This window comes from Carassius gibelio, chromosome A6, assembly GCF_023724105.1.
Source record: "Carassius gibelio isolate Cgi1373 ecotype wild population from Czech Republic chromosome A6, carGib1.2-hapl.c, whole genome shotgun sequence".
In the NCBI taxonomy this organism is placed as follows: domain Eukaryota; kingdom Metazoa; phylum Chordata; class Actinopteri; order Cypriniformes; family Cyprinidae; genus Carassius; species Carassius gibelio.
This window is the reverse complement of record NC_068376.1, coordinates 9,582,506-9,596,389: the sequence shown is the minus strand read 5'-3', so window position 1 is coordinate 9,596,389 and position 13,884 is coordinate 9,582,506. Positions and strand designations below refer to the sequence as shown.

The following is a 13,884-nucleotide window of genomic DNA, read 5'->3' as shown; positions in this document are numbered from 1 at the left end:
CAGTTTGCGGTCAGAGGCACAGGGCAGAGCTTCGTTTAGGAATTAGATGTTAATTGATTTGATAATTCCCTGTGGTCTTTCCTCTTACGTGCTCGCGTCTCTTTCGATCTGCCTCCTTGCCTCTCACTGGCCACAGCAGGCTGCTGGGTGTTAGACCTGCTCTCCTATAGCGTGTGGCCATGTACACTTCCAGTTCTACCTGCCTCATATTAACACCTCTTCACTGGTCTCTTTAGGTCCAGGAAAGTTGATTTTACCAATTTCACCAGAAATCCCTCACTCATGATACGGCATTAATGGCTGGCCTGAACTCTCGGGCACTGGCTCTCAGCTGCACGTCATTGCTGGTTTGGCTGCTGATGAGGATTGTTAACTTGTAATCTTTTTGGCAGGTGTCTGAGTGTATTAGATTTATCACTCAGCTGTTCCTTGAAGGTATGGCCATAATTGTTAGTGAGTTACTCACACACGGATGAGTCCTGAACAAAATCGATTGCTCTTGATGTTTTTCTGTTCCACTGAACCCTCTTAACAAATAAAGTTACCAAAAGGGTGTTTTTGTAATGATGCCATAGAAGAATCATTTTGGGTTCCCCAAAGAACCTTTCAGTGTACAGTTCTTAAACAAATTTGTGTGTCATCACTTAGAACAAATTTATGCAAAACAGAGTTTGTTCAGAGTTGGTTTCAGGAGTTTGGAACAGCATACCAAATTGAACTTTCCAGAAAAGTTTGTTTAGGATGAAGCTACTACTTACAAACTACTATATCGGGTAGGTTTGCTCTGGGGCCCCACCTTCTTTGATGTGAAAATGTTCTCTGGCTCATAACAGAGTCATAACTGGCTCATAAGTTTTTGCAGGTTTTCATAAAGTGAACAGCACATATTTACATGATAATCTAAATGTGGCTCCCAGCAGTGTTGGTGGTATAGGATTGGTCGCTAACAGTATACCATTGCCCTGGTTTTTCAAATTGTGCTGGGATATATCGGGGCCTTAAATGCGAAGAACATTTAAATAATCTGAACTTTTTCTCATAGTATAAAGAGCCTTCTGTGTAGTGTACGGAGCCTAAAACAAAGCTAAAACGTGTGTACAATTTACTATTTTGTTTCCTCAATTTATAAATTGTGCGCACGATTTACTAATTTGTTCCCACGATATGCTACATCGTGCACACGAATTAGTAAATTGTGCGTACAATTTAGCAAATTGAGGGAGCGAATTAGAAAATTGAGTGAGCAAAATAGTAATTGTGTCCATGTTTTAGTACATCGAGGGAACGAATTGGCAAACTGAGAGAACGAATTAGTAATCGTGTTAGTAAATAGTGCACACAATTTTTTTTTTTCATGTCATGAACGAGGCTCTGTAGTATTGGAAATGTTCTTCATAGAACCATAGATGCCAATAAAGAACCATTTTTCATGTGTGAAAAACAACAAATAAAAAGACTAGGTCTATTTCTGTGGGTGTTACCTTGACACCTAATTCTTCCCCTTAATCCAAGAAATTCACAAAAACAACGATATAAAATAGGTATCAACTAAATCAGTTGTTTTTTTGTGTATGTTCGCATGCTAGGTTTATTCTTTATCTAGTCCTTGTCACAGTTTATTTGCTATACGCTGTGATCTCATTATGAAGGTTATTGTCCTGACTCCTGAGCTGAAGGTTACGCTCTCAACATGGCTCTCAGCTACAATAAAACCTTTGTAAAAACGTCTTCATTAGAACATGCTCCTCATTAAAACATGCAGACGGCTCGGTGGACAGTAATGAGGCTGGGGTGGGCTCGCACTCTCCAGCAATTAGATGGCTAAAGAGGAGCATTTTCACTGCCGTCTCCCTGTGGAGGGCTTCAAACCGCCCTCTCTGAGCCCTCAGAGTGGGTGTAGGGAGGTCAGATGTGTCACATGAATTTGCCATGACAACTTTCACGTCTGCCAATCATAGCATCCTTTGACATTCTTCCTTGTTTTAAATATGACTGTTTGTCCAATCACCGCAGAGATCCCGGTTGTTTTTGACATCTATAGTTTATTATGACTGTATTTTTTTTTTTGTTTTGACTGGTGGTCATTTTAATGGCTGTTATTGTTTTTAATGGCTCATTTACATTTGTCAGAGATCACACTGAACAGTGATTATTATGCTGAAACTCTGTTGAAACTTGGCAAGCTTTTGGATTGTCTGTAAAAGATTGTTTAGTTTGGTAGTTGTTTATGGCTTTGTTCAGAAACTAATGTTACTCTAATGATTGCCAGCTTTGTTTACTGACCCTGTGCAGCCCGGAGTCTGCCGACATCTGTTCCACGTTCTTAATTAGCCGATTACTGCGCACTCACACATCTTTGTTAACTGTATGGAAAGGCATTTTAACACAAGCTTAGAGACAAATTAATTTTTAGAAGTGGGTGCAGTGAGACTAATGTTTGCAGAAGAGCCATCTTCATGTCAGTGTTGTACATTCTGGTTTGTGGTACTACACTTAAGTACAGTCGTAAAAATAAATAAAATAATAATAAATATTTCTTTATTGCCAATGGTCGTTTAGTATGTTTTTGATTAATTTAAAAGTTCATTTAAAAGTTTTTGATTCTCTAGAAAGAACATAATGGTCATTTGTTCAGGAATTGCTAGTTGCTGTTTCATGTTGCAAATAGTTTGGTTCGAAAAGGAGAACTAATTTTGAGTAACAACCATAGTTTTTAGTGTTTTATTTTGCTGCCTATAGTTACTTTTATTGTCTTTGATTTCCATTACAGTTGTTTTCTGCCTATGCCTGATTAATTAGCTATCCACTTGTCGTCCTAGCTGATGTGTTGTCATTGCTCAAGATTAAACATTTAGATCTTTTTCCATTTTTGGTAGTGCAGAGTGAAACTTTTCACACATTCGTTTTTTACTGTGCATTGCTCTCTTAAAATTTCCATTTAAGAAATACAATGGCACTCAAACGTCTCTCCTCATCATAAAGGGAAATTAGTATCATGGATGTAATTGCATGTTCTGGTGCGTAGATGAGCACTGAGCTGTGCATGTTTGACGAAGTTCTGCCCCTTCAGAGCAGGAGTGCTTTGTAAGGAGCTAAATTGGATGGTTAATTCGGGTGTTATTTACCCTGTAATTCATTAGCTTGGCCCTGCCATTGGCAGTGGGCAGGCTGTAATTTCACGCTTCGCAATAAAAGATGTCTCATAATCTGCTTCATTTAGCACCGAAAGAATTTAATGAAATTAACTGCAGCCCTAATTAAGACGGTGAATATTAAAGACCTGCTATCAAGCCTTTAACGAGTGTGACATGATCCGCCTTCTGTGGGATTGGAAAAATATCATTTCCCAGGGAAAGGTTATCGCTGCTCTGAGCCATTTTGGCCAAGATGGCATTTTTGTCATGCACACTAACCTCCCGCAAATTAGATTTTTTTCCCCTTATATAATTTTAGCTTGAAAATAATTTAACCAAATACACAAACATCAATTAGAGCCCTCTGTTTAAATTTGTCTAATCTCTTGTTACCAGTATCCTTTGGCTTTGATTGGTTTAAGCTTTCAGGGGAGTGTTTAAACCACTCATTAAGCTCCTTGATGACCTTGACGTGTTATTGTTAAATCTGAGAGCCATGATGAACTTCACATTACAGTCTTTACTGTCTCTTCATCAAACTTGGTCTCCTGAGCATTAGTTAACATGGCCAGGTCTTTAGTTATGAAGACATCGATTTGTGGATAATTTCCAAAATGTCCTTTATTTTCAGTTTTCATTATCAGACAAAAACTCGATCGAAACTAGGCATTATGATCTGCATGATACAATGCATTTACAATAGTTTTTTCATGCAATATTTTCTCTATATATGGAATAGACATAAAATATTTTTTATAATTCTTATAATGTTTTAGATATTGTTGTCCCTTTGAGAATTAAAAAACAAAAACAAAGTTGAACCATGGCTAAACATTAATACTCGTAGTTAGTGATTGACCGATATATCGCCAAGGCCGATATTTGGCATTTTTCAAATATCGGCATCGGCAGATAATTTTTTCTGCTTGGCCGATGTGTTTGAGACGAGACTTTTATTTTGACAGCGCTGAGAGCGGCAGTGCCTGAGCACGCACAGTGCTCACACTCTCTCTATGTTTGTCGCCGTCGTCGTTAACAGTTCTGTCAGATACGGATAGAAGTCTGTCTAATAATCATATAGAATGGTTAAACAAAGGAATTAATGTATACAGAAAGAATTATAACAAGTTTATTTTATATTAGGCCTATTAGTTATAGAAAGGCAAACATTATAATAAGTTCTCGTTTGCCGTCACCGTCAGCATTGAACAAATACACATTTATATAAATAATTTATATAATAAACAAATCTTTGAATGACTAATGAACATTTAATTTCACAAACCTTGCAAACTCAGTCGAATCCAGCTGTGAAATCTTGTGAAGTGTGTTTCATGATCATGTGTTCTCTGCAGATTGGACAGTCCATGTGAATTGAATGCTTTAAACTCATGATTTCAAATTATGCTGTGCTTTATGCATCCGCCCACTGTCATATTCATGTCATTTTCACTGTGTGCTGTATGTAAAATGAGGGTTACCCTGGCTGTATTTGAAAAATATGATTCCCAAATGCAAATTTTCTTTTTTTTTCTCTAGCCATAAATGCTACTGTAATTTGCCCCTTCTCTAAGCATTTAAATAATTTAGTGGAAACAAGAATACAGAATCAATCGTTATAATCGAATCGAATTTAATTGTGAATCGAATTGAATTGTTCTAAATTGGCAAAAATCGTTCTTAAATCGAATCGAAAACCTATGAATCGAATCGAATCGCTGCCTTCCCAAAGATTCACAGCCCTAGTTTTTAAGGATGTGTTCTCATTTCTATCCTGATTCAGGTGTTTGTCAGCATGAGAGAATGTCTGCCAGTGCTGCCTGTCGTTAAATAATAAATGTCTCTTGGGGAGGTGTGTTCCCTCACTGCCTGCACTAGCCAGATCAGATGTCCACAACGATATAAGACCTCCAGCTTTCACGCTATGTCACTCACGTGACCCCGCTTCTCTCGTACACGTACACAGTCACTCACAGTGACAGGGCCGGAGGCGAGCCAGTGTTGGGATGACACACTTAATTTAGCACCCTTCTCTCTGGAGTGCCCAAGAACAATAAGGCCAGCGTGGGCAAACACCCAACCCTTTGTTGAGCGGCTGTCCGGTGCAGACTCATAGGAGATGGATCCTGTCCACATACTGACTCTGTCCACACCCATGCCACAGTCTGCATTCATCTACCAGTTAACCAATCCTTTTGTTATAGAAGAATGGAAGAAATGAGAAGAGCTGAAAGAAGAAGATAACGCACTGATAAGAGCACATCAGCACATCTTTTAATGGAAGAGTGCACAGACTAAAGGAGGGGTAGACCAAAGGAGGGGTAGACAACGTCGGTCCTGGAGTGCCAGTGTCCTGCAGAGTCAAGCTCCAACTCTGGAAAAAAAGCCTTATTTGTTTGAAGCCTTAGTAATCCTGAAGACCTTGATCAGCTTGTTCAGGAGTGTTTGATTAGGGTTAGAGCTAAACTCTGCATGACAGCGGCACTCCGGGACTGACATTGACTATCCCTGGATTATAGGGTTTTTTTTGCTAGTGAAGTTTATTTGTAATGTACTCTGTTCTAGCTCTTTTCCTTCCGGGACAAAAAAAAAAAAAAGAAAATATACATTTTTTGTCTCATTGCTCATTAGAAGTGGGCTCCTTGCGTGAACTGTTTTCCGACTCACATGGTCCCTACACAGTGTTCATTGCTCCCTACTCCCTGAGCAGGGGAAATGTGTTGAAGTTTACTTCACATCGGAACATTTATTCATGGATTTGTTGTGTTTTTCAACGTCTTCACACACGGACAAGTATGACATCATATACCACGGTAAATAAATACAATTTAAATTCACATCTTGCACACTTCAGTGCACTTTGAATGGAACATACACGTTCGAACTGGAATCATGACGGAATCTCCTGTGATGTCCACTTCGCAGGGCACTTACATTTGAATTGAACAAATGTCTAAAGCGATAAGAGTGACATACAATATGTGCACAGCGGGGGGCGTGAGAACTGGAACTGAGAACCGCTAGTGTAAAACACAATCTGCCACATATAGACAACTTCATTGTAAAGAAAAACAACGAATAAATATATGATCATAATTTGACAAAAATACTACTATAAACTAGCTTAGTGGATATTTTCAGTAGCAAAAAAATATTTAGTGGGGGAAAATAAAAGTGGAAAAGTGTAGGGCTAAATCTGTTAAAATGTTAAACATTGCTTTTTGTATTGTTGTAAAATACATTTATGAAAAACAAGTAATATATTTATATAAAAAAAAAACTTTAATGTATAGTACAGTAATGAGGCAGCAACATACGAGAGATAAGACAACAAGATAGACTATTAATAATATTTAATTGTCCAGAAAGTATATTATAACACGCTCTCCAATACGAAGCAGCACAAAGAGCTTATACGGATCCTGTGCACAGAATGATGCGTCACAACGCCCAGTGCTCTGCATAGAAAAGTTCAAAGCACAAAGGGTTTTGATGTGCAGTGTGTCATATCTGTGCAGTAGTTTACGGAGTCTTATCTTCAACCAGTTTTAAATTTCAGTTACTATACATGAAGAACAATCCACAGTGTTACAACAGACACCTGGTAGAAAGCAATATGCTTTAGAAACAGAACTTAACTCCAGCAAGATAAAGCCCTTTTATGCAAAACTACTGATCTTCATCTACAGATCAAGTATGATTATAGGACCACTGAATCCCCTTGGAGAGAGTTTTATCGTCTTGACTGTCGTAGGCGAACGCAGCATGTAGTTTGAATGCTGAATGTAGGATGTCAGACAGCCGCAGCGGAGAGAAGAGTTTACGTGAACTTGAATTTAACAACTTAAATATTCATCTAAACCTCTCATTAAACTACGGAATGGTCTCAGAACACTTGAAATATAGTGCACGGAAACTTTATGGTGCTTTATAATGTTTTTGTGTCTTTCGTGGGATTTAACAATAACACGGGATAGTATACGCAGAATATTGGATTTGGATTGGTCTCGATTGAACGATAATCGATCCGAAAATGCCAGTATCGGAGCAATACTTTTTTTGAAAATCTGATTATAAAAACTCAAAATCTAAAAATGAAAATGAAAAATCTAAACATGTTAGCATCATATTAGCATATGTGTTAAATCATGACAGCAAACATGTTAAAACATGGTCAAACATGCTAGTAAAACAAGTTAGAATCATGGTAGCAACATGTTAAATAATATGAGCAACGTGTTAAAAGATGCTATCAGTGTACTAAACCATGCTAGTAACATACACTTTTTAGAAACATGCTACAAACATGCTAACAATGTGCTAAAATGTAACAAAACAGGCCATGTTTTAGTTACATATAACACAATGCTAGCAAATTGTTAAAACATGATAACAATGAGATAAAACATGTTAAAACATGGTGAAGGACTGCTAATGTTTTTTAAAGGTCTAATGGTTTTAATGAGGTTTCTTAGCAGTCTGAATTAGTCTGACATATATTTGGTGCAATTTTTTTTATGAAAAACTTTAAATGTTTCTTGTTTTTAATTTTCAGACAAGACATTGTCAAACCAACATCAGAGTTTATCCTGTCCACAGTTACTGCAGTTAGATATACTTTAGACTACTCTTAAAAAGTTAACCAGTCATCTCTCTCTCTCTCTCTCTCTCTCTCTCTCTCTCTCTCTCTATCTCTCTTTTCTTTAAGACTGTTCATAACTTTTTAAAATCAGTTATGAAAAGGGAGAATGGTTATCTACTAGTTGGTCAAACTAGTTCTTAAGACAGTCTTAATATAGCAGCTATGTCTATGCAACTGGCCCCTGGTTTGTAGAGAGTAGGAAATGTCTGCTTGAGATTTATTTTCTTTGGCCCGTTTGCAACATTACAAGACCTTGCAGGTTGTCAACCAGGGGAGGGTAAAATAGAGGCAAGCAGGGTGTCGCTGGCTCAGGCATTAAATAATGAACGATTACTCCCATCAGAGAAGTGACGTGGTGTTCAATTAGCCTCTCCTGCTGAATGATCACTTGTCATCTTGCCGATGGATGTGCAAAATTAATATACCTAGATCCAAAGCAGGTTGAGACAGCTACCTGCCCAACACACCTTGCCTGGAGAGACCCCACACATACACAGTCATTAAAAGATCATCTTCTTTCTCTCTCTCTCAATCTGTCCATTCCTTTCTTTCTCTCTCTCTCTCTTCCGCTTTCATTTTTGCTCTTTTTTTCCCGGAGCCTCACACACAAACACACACATCTCAGTCTTCGTTAATGAAGTAATGGATATTCACCCTATGTGACAGATGGGCCGCTAGCGGCAGCACCCTTGTTAGGAAATTAAAAAGCTTGTCAACTTGTGTTTACCACTCAGTAGGAGAGCCTGTTGTTAATTGTCTTAAATACTGGGTCTAGAGTGTACAGACGTGCATTCTGACCTAAGGGAACATCCACCCACACGTATATCTCCATCGCCCAGGGCCAGACTGATCTCAGAACAGTTACAGGCCTCATTACCTAAAACCCAGCTGATCTTAGAACAAATAGGTATGTGTCACAAGAGGCAAGACTGATCTCAGAACAGTTACACAATATATAGGGAATAAAACAATGTAAAAATCATATTAAAGCACATGATCAAAAATAATATATATATATATATATATATTAGGGGTGTAACGGTTCACAAAATTCACGGTTCGGTTCGATACGATACACTGATGTCACGGTTCGGTTCGGTTCGGTTCGATACGTTTTAGATACAGCAAAATGTAAAAACATCTCAACTTTTCAGAATGCCGCAAGCGCACCGCGGGTCATGTGACAAGAACTAACCAATCAGCTTCATCCCTTCCCGTAACAACGTTGAGAGCTCAGCCAAGATGAAGGATCAGCTGATCATAGTTGTATATGGATTGCAATTTTGAAATAAATTTAGTAGCAGAGCTACTGCAAGCGATTTTTAGAGCTGCAAATCCATTTATCCTTCGCTGAAATTTCCGCGTCTCATGGAGAGAGCACGTCATTGTTGCTTAGCAAAGACAGACGCCTCATGAGCGCTTCTGCCCAAGCGCTTTGGAAAGGAGGAGAAAGACGCGCTTAGCATTTTCCATGCGTTTTTAGGCACGATATGTGAACGGCCCCTAAGGCGCTCGCTCACTCAGCACGCGCTGAAGGCTCGTTGCAAAATGTCGAATGCCTTTAACAGACCAGAAATATAAGATCCTAAAATAACCAACAGGTCTGGTGTTTGGGTTGGATTCCCTGTAAGCTATAGTTTCTAAATGCTGCAGGGATAGTTTGCTGCGTGCATGTTTCTCCTTTTTTTCGTCTTTTCCCGCTGGTGTTTTTTTTTTTTTTTTTTTATTCCCGCTGGTGTACCCTGTCATGTTGCAGATGCGACATACCGTTGTTTTTTTATCCACCACTCTCTTGCCATCACCATTATAGCTTAAAGGGAATCCAAAGTGCACCCAAACACCAGACCTGTTGGTTATTGGAGGATCTTCTCATTTCTAGTCTGTTAAACGCATTGGCTATTTTGCAACGAGCCTTCAGCGCGTACTGAGTGAGCGAGCGCCTGCTGAGTAGCCTAACATAAACATATAAGATGGTGTTTTTTTCTTCTTCGGGAGTGTCAGGGGGGTTGCCTGTTACGTTGTTTGGGTTATTGGGCTACCTTGTTGAACGCATATCATTATATTTCTCTCTCTCTCTCTTTTTTTTTTTTCAAATATAATTAATTACTCCAACGAACCGTTCGGTATACATAATGCGTACCGCGTACCGAACCGAAAGCGTCGTACCGAACGGTTCAATACGAATACGCGTATCGTTACACCCCTAATATATATATATATTTTATGTTTCTATTTAGAAAGTTTTAAACTGACTCTGAGTGACAGATTCACTGTCACATATAAATAAGTTGCCATCAGAACAAAATGTCTTTTTTAAAATAACATTTTTTCAGAACTTTGCATTTGTTGCTTTTAATCTCACAATTTGATAATATAAATTCATAATAATAATCTAATGTTAAATATATTGTTAAAATTATATACAAATATTAAAATTTTAATGTCTTAATGTAATGAAAATTGTGACAAAGTTTTCCTCCTTTTTTCTTTTCCTCTATTTTACATGCGTCAGGAGAGAAAAGTCTGCCGTTGACTTTATATATATTTGTGTGTGCATTTATAAGTATATTTATTATTATGTTTAAAATTTGCATTACATCTAGAAAAAAGTTACAATTTCAGTTTCTGTTACTTGATGTAAAAAAGTACAAAATATATATATTTAAAAATTTTTTTAAAAAAGATTGACATTGACAAGTTTTCAGAATCAGAAAGCTAAATTTTCTAATGTACTTGACTATTACTCCTTTTGGAACATACCGCCGGCTCGGGTGTTGAACGCTCCGTGGCAGCCAGAGCAAGAAATCTATTATTATCAGTCCGGTCTGCGCGTTAATGTTTAACAAGTCCAGCGAAGTGACACGCCAGCACAGCAGCGTAATTGCTAATCAGCGGACAGTTTTATTCCCTTCTCGCCTAATGAATTTGGCTGAAATGAGGTGTGGGCGGCCGGACCCTTAAAAGGGCAGTCAGCCACCACTGATGTGTGTAGTAGAGGAAGTAATGTGTTTGGGTGGAAATTGGGAGATACTTTATGAACCACAGACAGTTTTAGCCCTTTCTCACACTATAAAGCAATTTATAAACTATTTTTTAGGCCATGATGCTGTGTTGTTCATAATAATAAATGAATACTGTTAATATTCCGTAATGATGATTAAACGGTGTGTTTCTGTCTTTGTGTAACAGGGCATGTTGCTGAAAAGGAGTGGCAAGTCGCTGAACAAAGAGTGGAAGAAGAAATATGTCACACTTTGTGACAACGGAGTCCTCACGTATCATCCTAGTCTGCATGTGAGTACTGTACCAACACACACACACACACACTCTGCCAGTACACGTGTATTGTATTTGCTTTTCTCCTCATCTTATTGGTCCTGCCCTGTTAATGTTATTACTCTCTGTTCACCCGTCGCTGTTACATCCAGTTTTTTATTTTTTATGTTCTTTTCACTGGTGTTTAACGGATTATTGTGTCCGCCTCAGTAAGCACGGTGTCTGATGACACTGTCTTGTCCTTAATTACAGACTCATCAGTTTGCACACGGCTGTAATATAACGCTGTAATGTCTTGTCATAATCACCAACTCAGACAACCCGTTCGCCTACACAACAGTGGAAATGGCCATCTTTTATTGGTTGTTTTCCTTCTCTGGATTTCTTTTTTTTTTTTTTTTTTTTTTTAAATCAGACCTCAAAAGTGCATTTGGTATCTCAAATGCAGATGAAAGATGCTTTGTAGAATGGATGGATTAAGATATGGATAGCATATAGTTAGACCTTGCCCTCTGAACAAGAACAAGGCAGTTTTATCATTTAAAAGAACAAATCTTCAATATATCCATGCAGAAACTTTTAATAATATTATTTTTATGGTTGGAAACATCTGTAATTTATACACACACACACATATATATATATATATTAGGGGTGTAACGGTTCACAAAATTCACGGTTCGGTTCGATACGATACACTGATGTCACGGTTCGGTTCGGTTCGATACGTTTTAGATACAGCAAAATGTAAAAACATCTCAACTTTTCAGAATGCCGCAAGCGCACCGCGGGTCATGTGACAAGAACCAACCAATCAGCTTCATCCTTTCCCGTAACAAGGTTGAGAGCTCAGCCAAGATGAAGGAACAGCTGATCGTAGTTGTATATGGATTGCAATTTTGAAATAAATTTAGTAGCAGAGCTACTGCAAGCGATTTTTAGAGCTGCAAATCCATTTATCCTTCGCTGAAATTTCCGCGTCTCATGGAGAGAGCACGTCATTGTTGCTTAGCAAAGACAGACGCCTCATGAGCGCTTCTGCCCGAGCGCTTTGGAAAGGAGGAGAAAGACGTGCTTAGCGTTTTCCACGCGTTTTTAGGAGCGATATGTGAACGGCCCCTAAGGCGCTCGCTCACTCAGCACGCGCTGAAGGCTCATTGCAAAATGTCTAATGCATTTAACAGACCAGAAATATAAGATCCTAAAATAACCAACAGGTCTGGTGTTTGGGTTGGATTCCCTGTAAGCTATAGTGTCTAAATGCTGCAGGGATAGTTTGCTGCGTGCATGTTTCTCCTTTTTTTCGTCTTTTCCCAGATAGTACTGACGCATATATCCCAGATATTCCCGCTGGTGTTTTTTTTTTTTTTGTTTTTTTTGTTTTTTTTTTTTTTGTATTCCCGCTGGTGTACCCTGTCATGTTGCAGATGCGACATAGCGTTGTTTTTTTATCCACCACTCTCTTGCCATCACCATTATAGCTTAAAGGGAATCCAAAGTGCACCCAAACACCAGACCTGTTGGTTATTGGGGGATCTTCTCATTTCTAGTCTGTTAAACGCATTGGCTATTTTGCAACGAGCCTTCAGCGCGTACTGAGTGAGCGAGCGCCTGCTGAGTAGCCTAACATAAACATATAAGATGGTGTTTTTTTCTTCTTCGGGAGTGTCAGGGGCGTTGCCTGTTACGTTGTTTGGGTTATTGGGCTACCTTGTTGAACGCATATCATTATATTTCTATCTCTCTCTTTTTTTTTTTTTTTTTCAAATATAATTAATTACTCCAACGAACCGTTCGGTATACATAATGCGTACCGCGTACCGAACCGAAAGCGTCGTACCGAACGGTTCAATACGAATACGCGTATCGTTACACCCCTAATATATATATATATATATATATATATATATATATATATATATATATATATATATATATATATATATATATATATACATACAAATATATACATACAAATTTCTTTCTTGTATTTAGATTGAACGCTTTCAGACCTATCACTGAGTTAAATGCCCTCCTGAAACATTGACAGATTTTAGTTCAGCCAGTTCATCTAGGTGAATTAAAGGAAGTGTGCGTCAGGATGCACGTTCCCCCTCCTCCCCTTGGCTGTGAACAGGTTCCTCTCATCAGCAGGTGTCTGCTACTCAGCCATCAATTAGAGTGTTTGCGGAGGCTAATAGGATGAAACTCAATCAGGGCTCTTAATTGCTCAACTATGTGAAAAAGAAATCACATTAATTCAGCTGATTAAGTGGATGGCAATAGATGCAACCTAATTAGTGAGGAAAAAATCCCAAATAACTCATCCACATTCACAACCACGGATCAACTTTGTAATCTTTTTTTTTTTTTTAGGCACATAACTATTGTGCGTTTCATTAAACTTGCACTTTTTTGTTAAACATTACGTGATTATGATTTAGCACAGTGCGATTTGATAGATTCGTCGACGTGGAACATCAATTTTTAAATGCACATCTGCCGCTGAAGTGGCCAGATGATGATCTTTTCATGAACTGTTCACACTTGAGGACTCAACTCCCTTAACTAAATCCCTCAAGTGGCAAGTGGTTTGCTCGCCCTTTATTTTAAATCAAGAGTTACATATGGACCAGTGCCCGGAGTGAATGTCCAACCTGAAACGCAATAACATATGTTCTTCAATAGAACAGCTCGGTGGAGTCTTTCGGCTTAATGAGCAGGGGCAAGGCTTTGAGAGGGAGAGCGTACCACCCAGAACTGCCATACATCTGCCGAGTGCCAATCAAATAACACAAAGACCTGAGAATCTCTGTGTATGTGTGCTGCACC

At 38.5% G+C, this 13,884-nt stretch overlaps 1 protein-coding gene across 5 annotated transcripts in view; it reads left to right on the top strand.

The window, feature by feature from the left end:
* Positions 1-13,884, top strand: part of LOC128015437 (arf-GAP with GTPase, ANK repeat and PH domain-containing protein 1) — a 158,132-nt gene that overhangs the window by 106,109 nt on the left and 38,139 nt on the right. For all 5 annotated transcript variants that reach the window (XM_052599263.1, XM_052599264.1, XM_052599262.1 and 2 more), the window contains one exon: positions 10,966-11,070. In XM_052599263.1, coding sequence (XP_052455223.1) covers positions 10,966-11,070 — 105 coding nt within the window. The remainder of the gene's footprint in view (positions 1-10,965; positions 11,071-13,884) is intronic.